At 34.7% G+C, this 17,410-nt stretch overlaps 1 protein-coding gene across 1 annotated transcript; it reads right to left on the minus strand.

Moving 5' to 3' along the window:
- Positions 1–8,938: 8,938 nt before the first annotated feature.
- On the minus strand, positions 8,939–16,240 carry LOC129870380 (ADP-ribosylation factor 2-like). The gene is made up of 7 exons (XM_055945152.1): positions 16,116–16,240; positions 14,768–14,937; positions 13,534–13,604; positions 13,243–13,362; positions 9,460–9,578; positions 9,304–9,385; positions 8,939–9,192 (listed from the first exon to the last, which is right to left on the minus strand). The coding sequence occupies exons 2-7, from the start codon at positions 14,913–14,915 to the stop codon at positions 9,187–9,189; spliced, it is 546 nt and encodes a 181-aa protein (XP_055801127.1). The 5' UTR covers positions 14,916–14,937; positions 16,116–16,240; the 3' UTR covers positions 8,939–9,186.
- Positions 16,241–17,410: the final 1,170 nt, after the last annotated feature.

Consider the following 17,410-nt stretch of genomic DNA (forward strand, 5'->3'; position numbering starts at 1 on the left):
GCGCGATTTAAATGTCGTGGCTGCTTGCTATCCATTTTGTGCTGAACCAAGACATGATTTTATACTAATAATACCTCCATATAATACTTTTATATGCTATATAATTAATTTACGGAACAAAATCGGGACTTACCCTTTTTTCTCCTTAAGCCGTCACTCATTTCTCTCTAAGTTAGGGTTTGTTCTTCTCTTGCCTTGGCTGATTTTTTTGAACATGTAATAAAGTTAATAGTCACATATTACATATATATAGGTGGTCCTAGGAGGTGAAACATGTCATCCCCTAAGGGTGACACGTGTCCAGCCCCTATTGGGCCACCGTATCATGCAATCAAGGAAGGGATGCCACGTGGCAGTGGGGTCCACCCCCCCCAAGCAGGTGGGTCACCTACTTGACCCCAAGAAGGTGGGTCACCTGCTTTCTTGAGGTGCTGTCACATGTCCTTCTCTTCTCTTTCTCGTGGGTTCGTAATCTTGTCCTATTTTAAGAGCCTATATAATCCATGCTACGTAAGCTCGGTATATCCTCAAGTAGCTTAGGTATGTAAGACTCCTAAGTTAGTAGCTTACATAGGTAAAGCACATCCTATGACTTGTTACTTGGCCTCCAACTCCTTCCAACTTCTCATGACCCTATTTCCAACCTTCCCTCTCACGGGGATCGCATTCTTCTTATCTTAGAGTTGTGTGATAGTGTAGTAGATTAACCGACTCACTTCATAACTTCTAAGAAGATTAAGAGACACTCCGAGCTCAAGAGTGTAGGGTGTAACATCTCACATACTTAGTACATTACATTTACTAACACATACTTTTGCCTGCATTTTATCATAATATAGGGTTCGACGATCACTCTACGCATCCCGCTCATGGTTAGACATTTGGAGTTTACTTTCCTTTGTTGGTGAGTCTGCATATTTCGAGGACGCAACACTTATGATTTTCTTTATGTTTCTATGACTTTCATCCTTATATTTTGGTAAGCTAGGAACTTTTCCTAAGCCTTATCCATAGTAGTAGATGCATGTTAGATTTGTTATGCCTATGTTGTCCTATTCATTAAGAGATTTAGTTTGATATCTCTTATATCTATAACACCTCAAAAATGTCTAAGGTAAGACCCGAACCATTTTTCATGTGTATAGGATTGTACAGGGTGATTCTTAATTGTTCTTAGGTGTTCAGGTCAATTTTTTTTATCATGGAACAAGATTTGGAGAAGAATCAAGGTCATAAGAATCCTCTAACACAAAGTAAAGTTGAAATTTCCTTCTCGATTGAGTTATGATATAATATTGTATTTGGGTCAACTACAAAAAAACATATCTCTTAAGAGTTGTGTGGACCATAACTTTCAAATTGTATGTGTATTAGTCTTCTTTCCAACGCTTTTAAATTTGCATCATTTGGTGTTTGGAGTAAAGAATTATGATTATTTAACTAACATGATGCAGTGCAGTGCATTTTGTCCACCGGGAAAATATTAAACAAGGCTTTTTTTCATTATACACTTATAAGAACCTTAAAATTAATTTATTAATCTTATACAACATCTTGGAAAGATTAGAGGAGGGGAAATTTTAAGAGATGATTAGGGTGTCATGATTTTTTCTTTCACAATCCCCCTAGGCATTGGTACCAACAACCAGGCAGAAGTAGAAGCAACTAGCTATGGAGTTCACTACATGGGTTCAAGAAGATTATACTGGAGGTTGACTTTAAGCTACTCACTAAATGGTTACACACTATCAATGAACCACCATGGTAGATTCAACAACATATCATGGAGCTCCAAGAACTAACCAAACAGCTTTATTTTTCTAATGCATTCACACTTACGGGGAAGCTAATGATACAACATACTTATTATCCAAATTGAGCCAAAAGTTTGAGATTCTTCAATTTTTTGAGACTCATCAGCAATTACCAGCAGCTGCCAGAGGGAGTTATTGCTAGAACAAATGGGAATGGAAAATTTTAGAAGAAGAAAATTGCAAAGGATCAAGAAACCACATTGATTACATTTTACTTTATTGCATTTAAGATGTATAATTTCACTATATCCTTTTTTTACTATTAACCTTTTCAAGTTAGCTATGCTTGTTTATGGTATAACTCTCCCGAATAGGAATAGTTTAGTATTTGATTTTTTTTCTTAATATTGTAAGAGGAGAGTCTCCTTTGTTTATTCATTTTCTAGATTCTTTGTATTGAGGAGGAGGTGCTTAGACTCTACGTTTCTTTTGAGAGTATCGGGGATGAGTTGGTCAACCTTAGCAGGAAAACCGACTTTTGAACCAACATAGGATCGGAGGTAAGGTTTTATGTCCCCCTTCTTGTACTTTTTTTTATATTTATGTTAAGGTCTGTGGGTGTTTCTCAACCCCTGACCCTCTGCCCCCCCCCCCCTCCCCAAGGGTTGTCAAAAAAAAGACATTTAAATTTCTAAAGAATCCGATTTCCATTTTTTAATACCTCCTTCCGCTCTCTCAAACTCCAAGAAAATATTTTAAGAAAAAGTCAAGCATAAGACTTCCAAGCAATGTTGTTCCAAATCTTTTTCAAGATTCTTATTAAAGGTAATTTCTTCTCCAAAGATTTCAATCTTTTTAAAGAAAAAGTCAAGCATAAGACTTCCAAGCAATGTTTTAATAGAAATATGAACCCCTAACCATAGGATTAAGAGTCACAAAATATAATTTTCACCTGGGTGAAATATGGCATAAACATCAAGAGAAAAGACTTTAAGCATATTAGTGACTAGGTCTGACAAGTTCTCCTAATCTTGGTTACTTACCATAGCATACATAAAGCTTGAACCTCTGCCTGCTCCTGAAGTGGTACCCCTTTGGGCAACTCTGCCTGATGGTTCTCCTGATGAAGATTGGGCCTTATTACCTCTATTAGCTTGATTTCCCATCGTGCAATCTCTCTGAAAATGACCCATGTTTCCAAATTTGTAACAACTTGTGCCATCAAGACACTCTCTCAGATGAAGTCTCCCATACTTACCATAAGGTGGCTTTCGAGAAGAACCTTGAATAACAATACCTTGGGACTGAGAACTTTGATTTCTAAAGTTTTTTCTATTTTGGTACCTCTGATGCACTTGCTGATGACGGCACACGACTAGAAGACCTCTTTTGGAAGAATGACCTGTTGCCTTTGCCATTTTTCTAGTGATTTGGCTTATGTCCTGCCGTCTTTGCTTCTTGTTTTGATGTTCCTCCCTATGCATCTTCTTATAATCCTCAACCTATTATGCAAAATTGTAATACCCCGTACTATTTTAGCCTAGATAAAATTTGAGAACCAAGAGAAAACTTGAAAAAAGTAAGAAGAGTGGATTGACCAGTGCCCACGAGTGGTACCTATGATCCGTAGAAATACCTATGAGTCGTAGGTGGACATTCATAGGTCACTCCCACACTTAGTCAAATAGTAGTGGTCAGGACCACTTCTATGACCCCACCTTACGAGTCGTAGCCATAGACGTGGCTCATGGAACCCCTCTATACTTAGCCAAATTTCCAGTCTTCAAAGGTCCCTCCTACGACCTAGTATACGACCCGTACAAGTATGTATGACCCTTAGAGATGTACTTGTAGACCTCACCCTCCGAAAGGCCCCCAAAAGTTTTCCTACGAGTTAGTAAGACGACCCATCTTAGGGTCTATGACTCATAAAAAGATGGTCGTAGACCCAATATGCAAATTCCAGAATGTCCAACTTTGGACCAGTCCTTCTATGATCAACCTCTTATGGTCCGCAGGAAGGGACTTGTAGCGGCCGAGATCCATTTTAATGAGGGGCATTCCAGTCTTTTTTTCACTTTTTTCAAACTTAACCCAAGCCGTTTTGGAATTAAATTTAGTCCCTTATCAGTACCCAATGGGGTTTTATCTCATTAACACTTAAAAACTTTTGAGAGCAAGAACTGGAGAGAAGGAAAAAACCTAGGGTTCAAGAGTTTCAAGACAAGTCCCCATATTTTGACTAGATAATCTTCGTTCCAGGTATGTAAGGGTATCATAATGTTGGACTAAGTTTGTCCTCTTATCCTACATGTTCCTATAGTAAAGTTGAATTTGAGTTTGAGTTTCAATTCCAATAAAGTGAATTCTTGAGTTATTTATATAATCTCTTATTGAATTTTGGTATATGTTTGATTATACTTTGTCGAGTTGAGTTTTTAGATTATGGATTCATATTTGCATTTATATGAACCCTAGTTGAGACTTGCATTAATTATTTTATGCACTACTTTGAGTTAAAGAATGATTATTTTCATCATTTAGTTGAGAAAGAGTTTGAGCATGAGTTGAGTCCGGTAAATCTCTAAATTAACATTTTGAGCATGAGTTGAGTTGAGAAGCATCTTAATCACATTTTGAGCATGAATATAAATACTTTTAAAAATTTATTTTGAGATTGAGTTAAAAAGTTAATTCATACTTTTAATTCATTGATTGAGTTGATATCATATCTATTTTAATGAGAAAAGATGAGTTTTGAGCTAAGTCCAAAAGAGACCAAATGAGTTAATTGAGTAAATGCATTCACTTGAGTTATGAGCATAATAAATTATATTTTGGGAGTAGTATTGAGCACGGATTTGGGTAAGAGTATAGAACAACTCGAACTTCATAAACTACGTAGCCAATGTAGGATAGGATCGTACCACTTATTTGGGCAACTCCTCATTGTCCCCAAAGAGGACTTTTATTGGAGCTAGAGATGAGTTTGTGTCCCTTACCCTGGCAAGGTATTGGACGGCTATGGCAACGAAAGTAGTTCGTTGTATCATCACGTAGCTCATAAGAGATGGTTGTCAGTTAGAGATACTCCCAAGAGTAAAATATTATATTTTTATACACTGAGTTACATTTACTATTTCATGTCTTTAAAAGCATTGTTTTTATTATATTGCATGCTTTATTGAGTTGAGCCATTTCAGAATTGAGTATCTTGAGTAAGTTTCCATTCAACTATTTTACATACTATACATTCCATGTACTGACGTCATTTGGTGCTGCATCTTTTTATGATGCAGACACAGGTGATAGAGATCCTCAACAGGCGCACCGTTGAAGATCAGCTTTCTACTCAGTCTTGGTGAGGCCTCTTTATATTCAGAGGAGCTCTTGAGTATTATTTTAGTCTTTTATTTTAGTCATTTATTTATCAGTTTGAGGAAGTTTTTGTCCTGTCTCGGTACCCGTTTCAGAGTCAAACTTAGAGGCTTCATGGACTAGTCAGACAATATTCATTTGAGTAGTTTTAAACATAGAGTTATATTTTATTATCTATATGATTGAGTATTGAGACTTATTTTTGAGAAATTAAATTAATGTACTTATTATGCCCATTTGAGTACTTTTATGAGCTAAAGCCTTCCGCTTAGTGAGTTAGCCAGACCTAGGATTCGCTTAGAAATCGATAATGGTTTCTGATTTTCGACCACGCCTAGGATGTAGACTTGGGGCGTGAAAATAAACCATAAGCCTAGAGATATCCATATCCAAAATCAGAAAAGTGGTCTTGCACTCTTTCTTCACATGTTTTCCCAATTCAGAGACAAACTTCCTCATCTTTGATCTCACATCTGAAACCATCTCTAGAGCATATCTGGATAACTTAATGAACTTGAGGTTATACTCTTTTACTGTTAACCTTCGTGCTTTAAGTTCATAAATTCTTCTATGGCTGAATTTGCAGACTTTCGCATTGTGAACTTTGCAATTGTTCTCAATAACCACTTTATGGTAGCACTAGTACCAACAATAACCCCTTAAGATGAAATGACCATAACTTCCTCATAGGAACTAGGGATTCGCCAATTCTTTTTGCTATGGTTCTTAAATCATCATACAAAATCTACTAGTTCAATTTAAACGAAATTTGGAGCTCATTTACATCATGTGGTACCATTTAAGCTTAACTACGTCAAAACATCAATCTTTAAACAAGCACCCAAAACTCATTTAACCCTCCAGACATAAACAAAATATGCAAATCAATTATAAAACACATTCCGAGCCTATTGGAATAATCAAATCACTGATCCAAAGTTGTCCTGACCAAATGTTGACAGTGTTCAGCTCTAAACTTTAAGAAAATAACAAATTAACTCAATGATCCAAATCACTCATGAGCGCCTCAGGATCCGTGCAAACCAACTAACTAAGTTGCGGACCTAGCGGAGCTGTCAAAACTCAAATTTGAATCCATTAACCCAGGATGTTGACCTTGGTCAAACTTTTTAATTCTAAACTTTCAAAATAGAAAAGTTTTCTCGAAATGTATTCGATCTCCTCGAGTATTGTACCTTCCATTTCCACAAGTCTTAAAAAGAATAATGAAGCTACATGAAAGGTCAATTTGGGAAAATGGATTTAAAAACACAAAATGACCATGCATGTCGTTAAATATATTTTTGTAGGTTCGTCATTCGGCACCTACAAACTCTTCTAATGATGATCTTGATGATATCAATGCTCCCGTTGATGCTGATGATGTCAACACATAAGAAAAATGGGATGCTATATTTTCAGGATTGGGATTGTGAAAGTGACACAAATAAATTATCCTATGAAGTTCATTCCATTCAATCCAAAGAAGAGGAAAAGTGGACGCGCTTGGCTCGATGATCATTGCTTAGAGCATCCCGCTATTAAGAGGAAGCGAGATAGGAATGACCATAATAACGTTGATGGTGGGGATGATATATTATCCTTAAGCTGATATATAAGCCAAGGCATAAGGGTTGTTGGACATATTGATGGATGCATATATGTAACTAAGTTGTATAATTTACCTGACCAAAAAAAAAGTTGTATAATTTAAAATAAATATTATACTTTTTGTGTATCTATTTCTTAATGAAAAATATCATTTAATCTTTTATCATTCATTTTTTGCAAACTTGTGTGACAACCTAAACTAAAAATGAAAACTAAAAATCATTACATATTCAAAGAGAAATTGTGCGGTAACTTGGGATATTTGGCGAGTTATTCACGTGCTTCACAATCATGGTAGAGCTAACGTCCGTTAGCCAAGTGACCAATATAGCTCTTGAAATAACTTCACTCTAGGTAGTTTGAATATTGTTTACGTAAATATGCTATATTAATAAAATATTTATTATTTATAATAATAATATTTTTTTACTGGACACTTATAATACAATTTTAATATATATATTATTGATATAATATAAATTTTATTCATGGATAATATATTTATCACATACTTTAAAATACTTATAATATATTGTGGCAATTTCTTATCAAACAAACATAATATATTTTAAAACACTTATAAAGATTTATCATGTATTACTATGTGTTACTATAAATGATAATAAATAATAAGTATCGCTAAAATTAATAATTATTTATTAAAAAATACCCACTCAAATAATTTTTTTCCAATTATTTAGGCCCATTTGCCCTTTTTTGTCATTTATGTTCCGGACTCTCCAAATGCTTATCTAAAAAGAAGTGCGCAAGACCTAAAAATTGAATTTCTCAATAACAAAAATCTAATTACATAAAGATTAAAACTTTCATAAGTACAAATAAATAAGACCTAAGTCATCCCTTTAATTCATAAGAACAATGTTTTATCCATCAAAACATTATCCAAAGTGTGCAAGAGATAGAAGCTGGGTTTCACAATAAGTGAAATCTGAATGATTGAAATTCAAATTTTTATTAAGTACAAGTAAATAAGGTCTAATTTTCTATTCTTCTAAAAATATATTTTCTCCATCGAAACGTTATCTAAATGAGTGCAAGAGATAGAAAGGAGTTTCTCAAAGTTAACCTTATCTAAAGAATCGCTTGGGACATCTACAACCCAATTCTCTATTTTTCACTCTAAAAAGGAATTTTCTTCTCTCTTTTCAATATTATATTATCATTTTTATTTTAAGTATGTTTTCTTATTTTATAAAATAAATTCTTTCTTCTTCATAGTGAAAAACAATTATAATTTTAAATTACATATTTAAAGTGACATATATTTTAAATGTTTTTTAAGCTAGAAAGATTATTAATTCGGAACGAAAGTAGCATACTTTTCAATAATAAATTTATATGTTTTTTTATTTAATTACTCGTTTTACACGTTCACTTTTCAATTTTAATACAATTATGAATTATAATAAAACTAACTTATATCTTAATAAAAAAAAATTACGAAAATTAATAAAGATATTACATTAGAAAATAATTACAAATATTAGAGACTTAAAATGGTCCTATATGATTTATAATTTGTTAAATTACAAATGTTATATAATATAAATAATTATAAAATATTCAAAAAGTGAAATATAGAGAATAAAAAGTACTCCAAATTTGAAGAACTAATATTCAATCCTCTATATATGGAGTTTAGGTAGTAAATTTGAGGGTGGTTGGAGATGATCACCTCTATTTTTTTCCTCCATATATAGTTTAGAGGGTAAATCAGAGGGGAGTTGGAGATGGTCTTATGAAGATATATGAGTGGAATCATTGTCTTCTTATATTATTGTATGTAAACTTTTGAGACCTTATATTAATGTATAAGATTTCTTGTTAGATCGTTGATCCTTCACAACTCATGACCGCTGAAATTCCTCAAATAAATATGCACACAAAATAAGAGCAAGATTGGGAAGTATAAAACTTGAGCATCAACTATGCTATAGTTTAGCAAGAATCAAGGGAAATAGACCCAGTACCAACTTTTGTCAGGGCAAAGATCCGATGATAATAATGTCTCTGAAGGGATTAAACTCAAAATGATGGAAGCTCCGGGCGCAAGAATGGAGGTGCAAATCATAGAAACTACACACTCGTGGTTTTTTATCATCTCAAAACCTAAGGGATTAAACGCCTTTCAATAATTAGAAAGGTTCACGTTAGGGAAAGAGGAAGTATAATCATTAACAATTAACAAAAAAGCCATTAGTGAACTAGTCTTTGTTTACAAATTTATGGAAGTATACTCGAACCTAAACAAACAGCATTACATATATATCCAACTGTTGTATTACAAAGCCATTTCATTAAGTCCTAACAAGATGCAAAATGCCTTTCAAGACAATGTTCATAACCACACTGACTTGGGGAAAGAAACTAGATAAAAATTTGCCTGCATCCAGGATCAACCCGCAAGAACTCTTCCATTGCCTTAAGACTGTATAGAGGATTGAAAGGGTAGAGAAAACAATGAGCGCACAAAGTTGATCCCAACACCGAAAGGAAAAGATCCAAGCCCAATTAAATCAATTAGGAAGTGTACACGTACCTTGTTAGCAATGTTGTTAGAAAGCCAATCAAGACCCTCATAAAGCCCCTCTCCAGATGTTGCACAGGTGCTCTGAATGTACCTGAAAGCAGCCGAGACAAATTTAGTGCCTTCAGAAGTAAGGGAAGCTGTCACAACTGCTAGCAGGGTGCCTACCAGTGACGCTGCCTGAGAGAGTGCAGTCCAAGCTTATCAGTTATTTCGGCAGCATTCATTGCATTGGGAAGATCTTGTTTGTTAGCAAAAACAAGAAGCACTGCATCCCGAAGCTCATCCTGGAACGGAGAGTAATGACTATTAAACTCCACAGGTCAGCCGGTAAAGTCCAACTTAAGTACAGAATCCTTTCACTTTGTCATTTAATAATTAATGAATGTAGCTATGAGCATAGTAAGCATGAGCTATGAGCAGCGAAAGCATTTGGGTGCTGTGGTTTCCACCTAGAAGCTCCCTGCTCCTACTCACCCTTCACTACTTTATATGTTCTTTTCCTAAGATACAATGTAAGGACACATTGACCAGTGCAAACATACAGTGAAGTATTGCAACTTCTCTACCAGTTTGATTAAATGACAAGCAGAAGGAAATATTTCCTCTTTAACCTATTCTCCCAGAACTCTTCTAGGTACTTCACCAACTAATGGTTAAATCATAAATAACTAACTGTCACATCCAACAATGGATCAAACTTGATGAACTGTTTCGATTATGAGATTCATCTTACTAACAATAACATTCTTAATATAACATATCAATGACAGAGGGACAAAAGGCTTGGTTGATATGACACTCCATTTTTTCAAGAAAAAATGTTGACAATTCAGCATCACCGAAACATCATCTTTGGCTCCACTTGAAGCTCCACAAATTGAATTGAATTAGGTGCAGTAAATACTGTCAAGAGTTATCCAGTTTTCTTTTACTTTGGAGCAAACACAGTTCTTTTATCTTCATTCAAGCTGAGAGATCATTGACAGTACTGTTGACCATACCTCCATCCTTGTTATAGAAATTTATAACATTATGCAGATTATTCGCGTATAGTATCAGACTTTTGGCATACTTTGTAAATGCGGATCAGAGTAAAGTTTATATCTAACTCAATAAAGTCCCTCTAAATGGAAACTACTTTAGCTTAAGTCAAATGATATTAGAAAATTACCAAATTAAGATTTTGAAGTTGGACTAATCAAAATAAAGAAAGTAAATTACCACACATTAGCCAGAATCATTTCAAAATCACAATTTGCCAATATGCTCAAGGCTCCAAATAGGAACTCTGAATTGCATCAAATTAAGTTATATCCAAGATAAATGTCAGGGATGACAAGTATTTAGTTTTTCACATCCATAGATTTGATTTATTATTAGTCCATGTTCAGGGATTTGCAAATTAATGGTTATCACTATGTAGTTTTTAAAATGAAGAAAAAACAATGGAAAATAGTTCTTTTCTAAGTTTTAATAATTGCTAAGCAAGCTTTATCCAACAAGATTGAGGGGAAAAAGTACTTCCTACGTTTCAATTTATATGGGTAGTTTGACTTAGCATGGCGAGTTTAAGAAAGAGAGACTTTTGTGCAGACATGCATACTGTGTCATAACCACAAGTTGTAATCACTCTTGAAGAAAACGACTGTTGCAAATGCTTGTGCAGTAGTTTCAATGGTTTGGGCATCAGCTTTTGTAACACCCTGAATTTTCAAAAAACAATCCGAGCCGTTCTTTAAATGCGAATAGACCCCAAACCCGGTGATTTCTAATGTTGCATCAGTATTGAAAACAATTCTTTATTGTAGGAAGAGCTTTGAATATGAATTAAGGTCATAAGGAATTTCTAGCACAAAGTTAAATTGAAAGCTTCTTTATCGATTGAATTTCTGTACAAGAATTTGCAACGGTCTTCAAAACCATATCTCTTAGAATATGAAGATTTAGGTGACCCATAACCTATCAAATTAAAGTTTTATGAGCCTTCTTTCCAAAGCCGCCAACCGTTCGTCAATCGGAGTTCGGAGTAAAACGTTATGGACGATTTACCAGAGACGCTCCAACTTGGCTGCTAGGTCCGCGACCAGTCCGCGATACGGAGAGGAAGCGGACCTCACTGTCTTTGCCGGTTTTTTAATTATTTTAAGGGTATTTTTGTCCTAAAAACCTTTGGGGGGTTATCTAAATGGCCCTAAACATGTAGGAAATCAATTTTTTATAATTAAAACCCTCTTAATTACTCCTAAATCCCTACGCTCAAGAACTTCAAAAAAGAAACCCTCAAGGCTTCAAGAAGCAAGATCTAAAGTTCATTCTCAAGGTCCCTTTCCTAAGTTCTTCGTCAAAAGGTATGTTTGTACACTCCCTACTTCAAACTACTCATACAAGGTTCATATTCTATTACAAATTACAAATTGTAATTTTTCTGGTATTTTTCTAAACTACAAATTGAGGCTTGGGTTGAGAGATGCTTTCATGAAAATTGATTTCAAATGTTCCTCTCTTATAATTGTGTTCAAAGTACTTTATTATGATTTTGGAACTTGAATTGTTGGCTTTGAATGGGTGAGTTGACTCATATGATTTTGAATAAGGGTTTTTGGGTATAAACAATGGATTTGGAAATTTGAGAGTTTTTCAAAAGCTTTCGTTTAAAATGATGAACAAAGAGAATTTCTCGACTTGGTAAAATGTTAATGATATTGCATTTTATATGTTGTCTTGTAACATGGAAGACTTGGATTATGGCATTGAACGGAATGCTTTATCATAAATGAGTCTTTTGTTTTCAAAGGATGGGTTAAGAGTTTTCAAATGGTTAATGGTGAAATTCGGCATGGTTACTATGGCTTGTAAGTCTTAGTATGACGATACCAATAGAAATATGCCTTATTCGGATAACTCTTAATAAATGGTAAGTTGTAAAGGTTTTAATGGGACTTACAGAGAGTTTGGTAGTGTCACCGAGAAGATGTAAGGTCCCCGTGACTCATCACCCGAAACTGCATTTGCCGACGTGGGAGGTCCTTGTCTTGAAATATGGCGTCAGCTATATGTTGTTAATCGGAACAAACTCTACAGTCTTTTATTTGGGAGAGTTTGGTTCGCTCGATTCTTATATTTTTCAATTCATGCGACATACATGGAGTGGGGCCCTCGATCGGGCAAAAGCTGGACCCATATAGCCCGTGGGTCGCTTTATGTCGATGAACACTACCTTACTCGGGATTAATGGTTTTCGAAAGGTCTATGTCTAAATGTTTTGGGTCTGCACTTATGATTTTGCCTTTCCTTTATGGTTATATTATACATGTATGTATATTGTTTTGTCCCTTCCCCGGGTTGCATACTAGTACTCTCCGCACTGACCGTCTTTGGGCGTTACATCATTTCATGATGTAGGATTGGAGACACAGGTTCAGGCAGCAATATATCTTTCAGGGACAACAATGAGCGTTGTGTTGAGCTTCCATCCTCCAAAAAGCAAACTGTTCTTTTATCAGTCTTTCCTTTGTTTTTTCATGGTATGTCGAGGGGCCATTGTCTCGACGCAGACATTGTTATTCTTTTGGTAGAGGTTTCGTAGACCTATGGTTAGTTGGAATTGGTTTTCTTATTAAGAGTCAAATTGATTTTCCTCTTTTGAATTCTTTTGAATATTAATTGGAATGGGAATTATCTTCCGCATTGGTATTTGTATTGGATTATCCGGATTAAGCAGGTTGGTTAGTGCACTCGGGCCTAATTGGGTTCCGAGTGCCAAGTCATTTCTGGGTGGGATCTCGGGGTGTGACAGCTTTGAAGAGCTAATTAGTACACTATGCAGATTTCAGTACTATTCACTTAAAATAGTGCAGATTTTTTGTCATGCAGTTTAAAGCTTTACAAGCTGAATCTCATTTCCTGGAAAAAAAACAATAGCAATCAAAAAGGTGTGAGAATTACTACCTCATTTAACATCCTATGCAACTCATCTCTTGCCTCCACAACACGGTCTCTGTCATTGCTATCAACCACGAAAATGAGACCCTGTGTGTTCTGGAAATAGTGCCTCCATAATGGACGAATCTAAAAAATGAAAAAGAAAGTGGCCATGCATTAAGAAGTTGAATCAAAGGCCTCATTCTACGTGGAAAGGTAAGAGCAGCAAAGAAAAGATAAGACTTATTCCCCGTTTATCACAAACAAATACCAAACTCTATTTAACTTATATTCTTTAGACTTTAAAAACATCTATACCTTGTCCTGACCCCCGACATCCCAAACAGTGAAGCTGATGTTCTTGTACTCAACAGTCTCCACATTGAAACCTGCAAATTATCAATTATTATTGACAGCAGATCCACGCAGTAATATTATAGGCATACAATTACAGAGTTTTAGAGTAAGCTGCAGATTTTTTTTTATGACAGTGGTATTCGGGCCAACTTTCGCGCACCTCAACTAATTTCATGAGATACCTCCCACCTCCCACCAGTAATAGGTATCAGGTAGCTCTGTCCACCAAGGCTAGGACAAATGGGAAGAATCACCTAGTGTTTTTTTGTCTCCAATGAGTATTGAACCTGAGACCTCAGGATTCTCAACCACTTCATTGACCACTAGGCCACATTGGGTGCAACAGGGCTGATTATCTATTCACAGCAACACTACCAACAAGGTTGTGAAAACAAGAGCATAGAAGAAACAGAACATACTTCCTTTCTTTAGTTCATTAAAAAAAAGGCTCTCTTTTGGGTGCATTTTCAGAAAAGTTTTTCTAAGAATTACAAAACTTGCTCATCTTAAAACCAAAAAATTGGTTTTGACAAGCATAAATAATTTCCTACTTCCAGTAATCCCCAAAAATCAAAAAACAAATAACCTCATTCTATGATTAGAAATGTTGACCTGGCAGACAATAGAGCTTAATTAGCATAATCTAATTTAATCTTTCATGTCAGAGCCCCAAACAGAGCATAACGTGCTTTCTTAGTTTTTAATCATAGAAAGCCAAGCTGTAGAATTGCTCCCTAAAGAATTTTAGGTGATAAACTTAAGGGTTATATGCATACCCTTACTCTATTGCACCAGATGCCCATGAGTATCCTTTTTGTGATAATACATCAACAGATTATGATAAAAGATGCTAGTATTATTTTAATTCAAATATGACTTTTGTAATGCCATTTGTGACCAGTCAAACAATGAAAAAAAAATTGAATACTAACATTCAAATTAAGCTACAAAACTGATACACTTCTTTATCTAAAATTCTAGAGTTTCAGCAGACTCATAATTCACCTATAAAGGATTCTCTTCTGAGGAAAGAAAAATCCAACCATAGCTTACATTTATGAATTTCTAAAGTTATTCTTTCAATACTATATGCAGCAGAGGTACTTTAGAATTTAGATGCAATTTTTGGAAGTTATACACCACAGTTGAACAGTTAATTTGTAAGCACAGATCTGCATGTAAGTGAAGTACGTACCGATGGTAGGAATAGTAGTGACGATCTCGCCCAGCTTGAGCTTGTACAATATAGTGGTCTTACCAGCTGCGTCAAGTCCAACCATGAGAATTCGCATTTCTTTCTTGGCGAAAAGCCGGCTGAAAAGCTTGGTGAATGTCAACCCCATTTCTCCTTCTTGTTGATGATCCCTATGTTAAAACAGCACTAGTTAATGTAAATAGAATATAAAGGGCAGCCCGGTGCACTAAAGCTCCCGCTATGCGCAGGGTCCGGGGAGGGCCCGACCACAAGGGTCTATTGTACAATGTAAATAGAATATATTAACATATATATAATATGAGTCAGAAATCAAGTGATAAACAAGTATGTACTCCCGCCTCCCCAATTTATATCACAACCCTCTATTTTGGAAATGTTCAGCAATATTCTATTACACACAACTTCCAGAAGCAGTGTGTGTCTGGTATAGAAAACAACTTTCCTGGAAATAACTTTCCATGATAGTCATTGTCTTTAATATATGTGTTACAGAGGGGAAAACTAACTTCAATCACACTGAAAACATTTTCCTTCACAAGTGTCTCAACCCTTACTGCATATTACTTGTTTCAACAAAAATTAGACATTATTATCAATCTTAAGACTCAAAAAACTCATCAAACTGTCAATGGAAAACACATTCAAACTTAAAATTTTGATATGATCTTCAATGATACTAAATCTTCAACTATTATTATAATATATATTTTTCCATTAGCACTGACATAATATATAACTCAATATAACATCTTTAATTCCATTTCCTATGAAATATCCTCATATAAAACGGAATGAATGGGTGGATTTGTTGCAAAATACAGCGTATCAGGAAATGGATCTGAATGAGAAAGAAAAATTATCAGGAAACCATCATCTTCGGAAGAGCAGAAGCAATTTGCCAGAGCTCGAAATTTAAATTCACAATTCAAAGCTCTCTACGAAAAAAAATTAAATTCAAAATTCAAAGTTAATGCGATTTGATCATCAGATCATAACACAATAACACAAATTCAAATCATAAAGCATCGGCAGCTAAGAACCTTAAACGTGCGATAAATAACCTCAAATCAAATGCAAATCACCGAAAACGGTAAATGTAGCCGAAAAAATCATCCAAGAAGGGGAATTTTTGTTTTAACAATATTTTTGATGAATTATACACAATAATCAAGTAAAAAGTTATCTCGAATCAAGAGATAATTAATTTGGAAACTGATAATTTTTAATTTTTTAAGTTTAAAAAACACAAACTCTAATTAGACAACTTTTTATACATGAAAAGTAAAATAAATTTGAATTTATGAATAATAAAACATTAAGATGTTACCAGAAAGATGGTTTAGTAAGGGGGATCTAATGAAGAAAGAACGAGAAAACGTAGAGAGATTGAAGCCTGAGATTAACGCGAAATTCTGAGAGGGTAATAATAACAAGACCAAGCCAATAACTAAAGGGAATGAGATGTTTCCGACGCACTAAATTGCCATTTCATTGTGTTAGAATAACGAGAATGCCCTTACATTCTGGCGATTGATACATTTTCTTCCCTCTGAGAAAAGTATTTTTTACCCTTTATTTGAATGTTTGTTATATATTGTTTCGTAATGTATCAATTTGTTTAGTTTTAGTTTTTAAAAAAGGATTTCAAAATCTAAAAAAGATAAAATAATTTAGACAACTCTTTAGTTTTAATTTTCATATGACATGTTTAAGATCAAAATTAAATAACATTTTGATATATTTGATTTTTTTAAATTTAATACCACAAAATGATCCAATCTGTTTGCGACAAACAAAATGGCAGCAAGGGGTATGAACTTAACATATGTTCCACCAATAATTGAGGAAGGGGAGAAGATAATTCAACTATAGAAAAGTGAAGTTGATCAGGAGACGAAGAAGGTGGAAGCATGTTGTGGGAGATTCACCTCCATTGGGGCATTGAAGTGATTCATTAACATACAATGGAATTTTACGTCAAAATCCAAGACGTATTTTCATAATGATGGATATTTCGTTGTCAAGTTCAATAGCCTTGAGGATAAGGATGATGTATTATTTATAGGTCCTCACACTATGAATAACAGACCTATGATAATAAAACCTTGGGGTGCTTGTTTTAATTTCTATGAGGAATTTTTCCGAATCATACCTATATGGGTAAAATTCCCAAATCTCCCATTGAATTAAAGGAGCATGGATTCCCTTAGCAGGATAGTAAGTGCCTAGGTAATTTTGTGTATGCAGACGCATGTACCATCAATATGGAAGGATATAATTTGCTTGTGTCTTGATTGAGACTGATATAACTCAACCATTGCCAAAGAAGAGAACAATGTAGGATCTAAATGGTAATAGGTTTGGACAAGAAGTATGGTAGGATTAGCATTCTGATTATTGTCCAACTTGTCTGATGATTGGGCATGACTGCAGAAAATAGATCCCTAAGGATCAACCTGAGGTTGAGAAACAACCAATAAAGCAAGATAAAAGAAAACAAAAACAAGTTCTAAATGAATGAAAAAGTAAGACCGTTGAAATTGCTGATTCGAGTGCACATAGGGTCACTACTATGGTGCAATCTGGAAAAAAAAATTGCAACGGATAAAATAACTGTAACTA

Source organism: Solanum dulcamara, chromosome 10 (genome assembly GCF_947179165.1).
Source record: "Solanum dulcamara chromosome 10, daSolDulc1.2, whole genome shotgun sequence".
Lineage (NCBI taxonomy): Eukaryota > Viridiplantae > Streptophyta > Magnoliopsida > Solanales > Solanaceae > Solanum > Solanum dulcamara.

Coding starts and splice junctions, on each gene's coding strand:
- LOC129870380 (XM_055945152.1), bottom strand. CDS start 14,915: ATGGGGTTGACATTCACCAAGCTTTTCAGCCGGCTTTTCGCCAAGAAA. Junction 13,363..13,533: donor ATGTCGGGGGTCAGGACAAG/GTATAGATGTTT, acceptor TTCATTTTTTAG/ATTCGTCCATTATGGAGGCA. Junction 9,386..9,459: donor TCTCTCAGGCAGCGTCACTG/GTAGGCACCCTG, acceptor GGCTGCTTTCAG/GTACATTCAGAGCACCTGTG.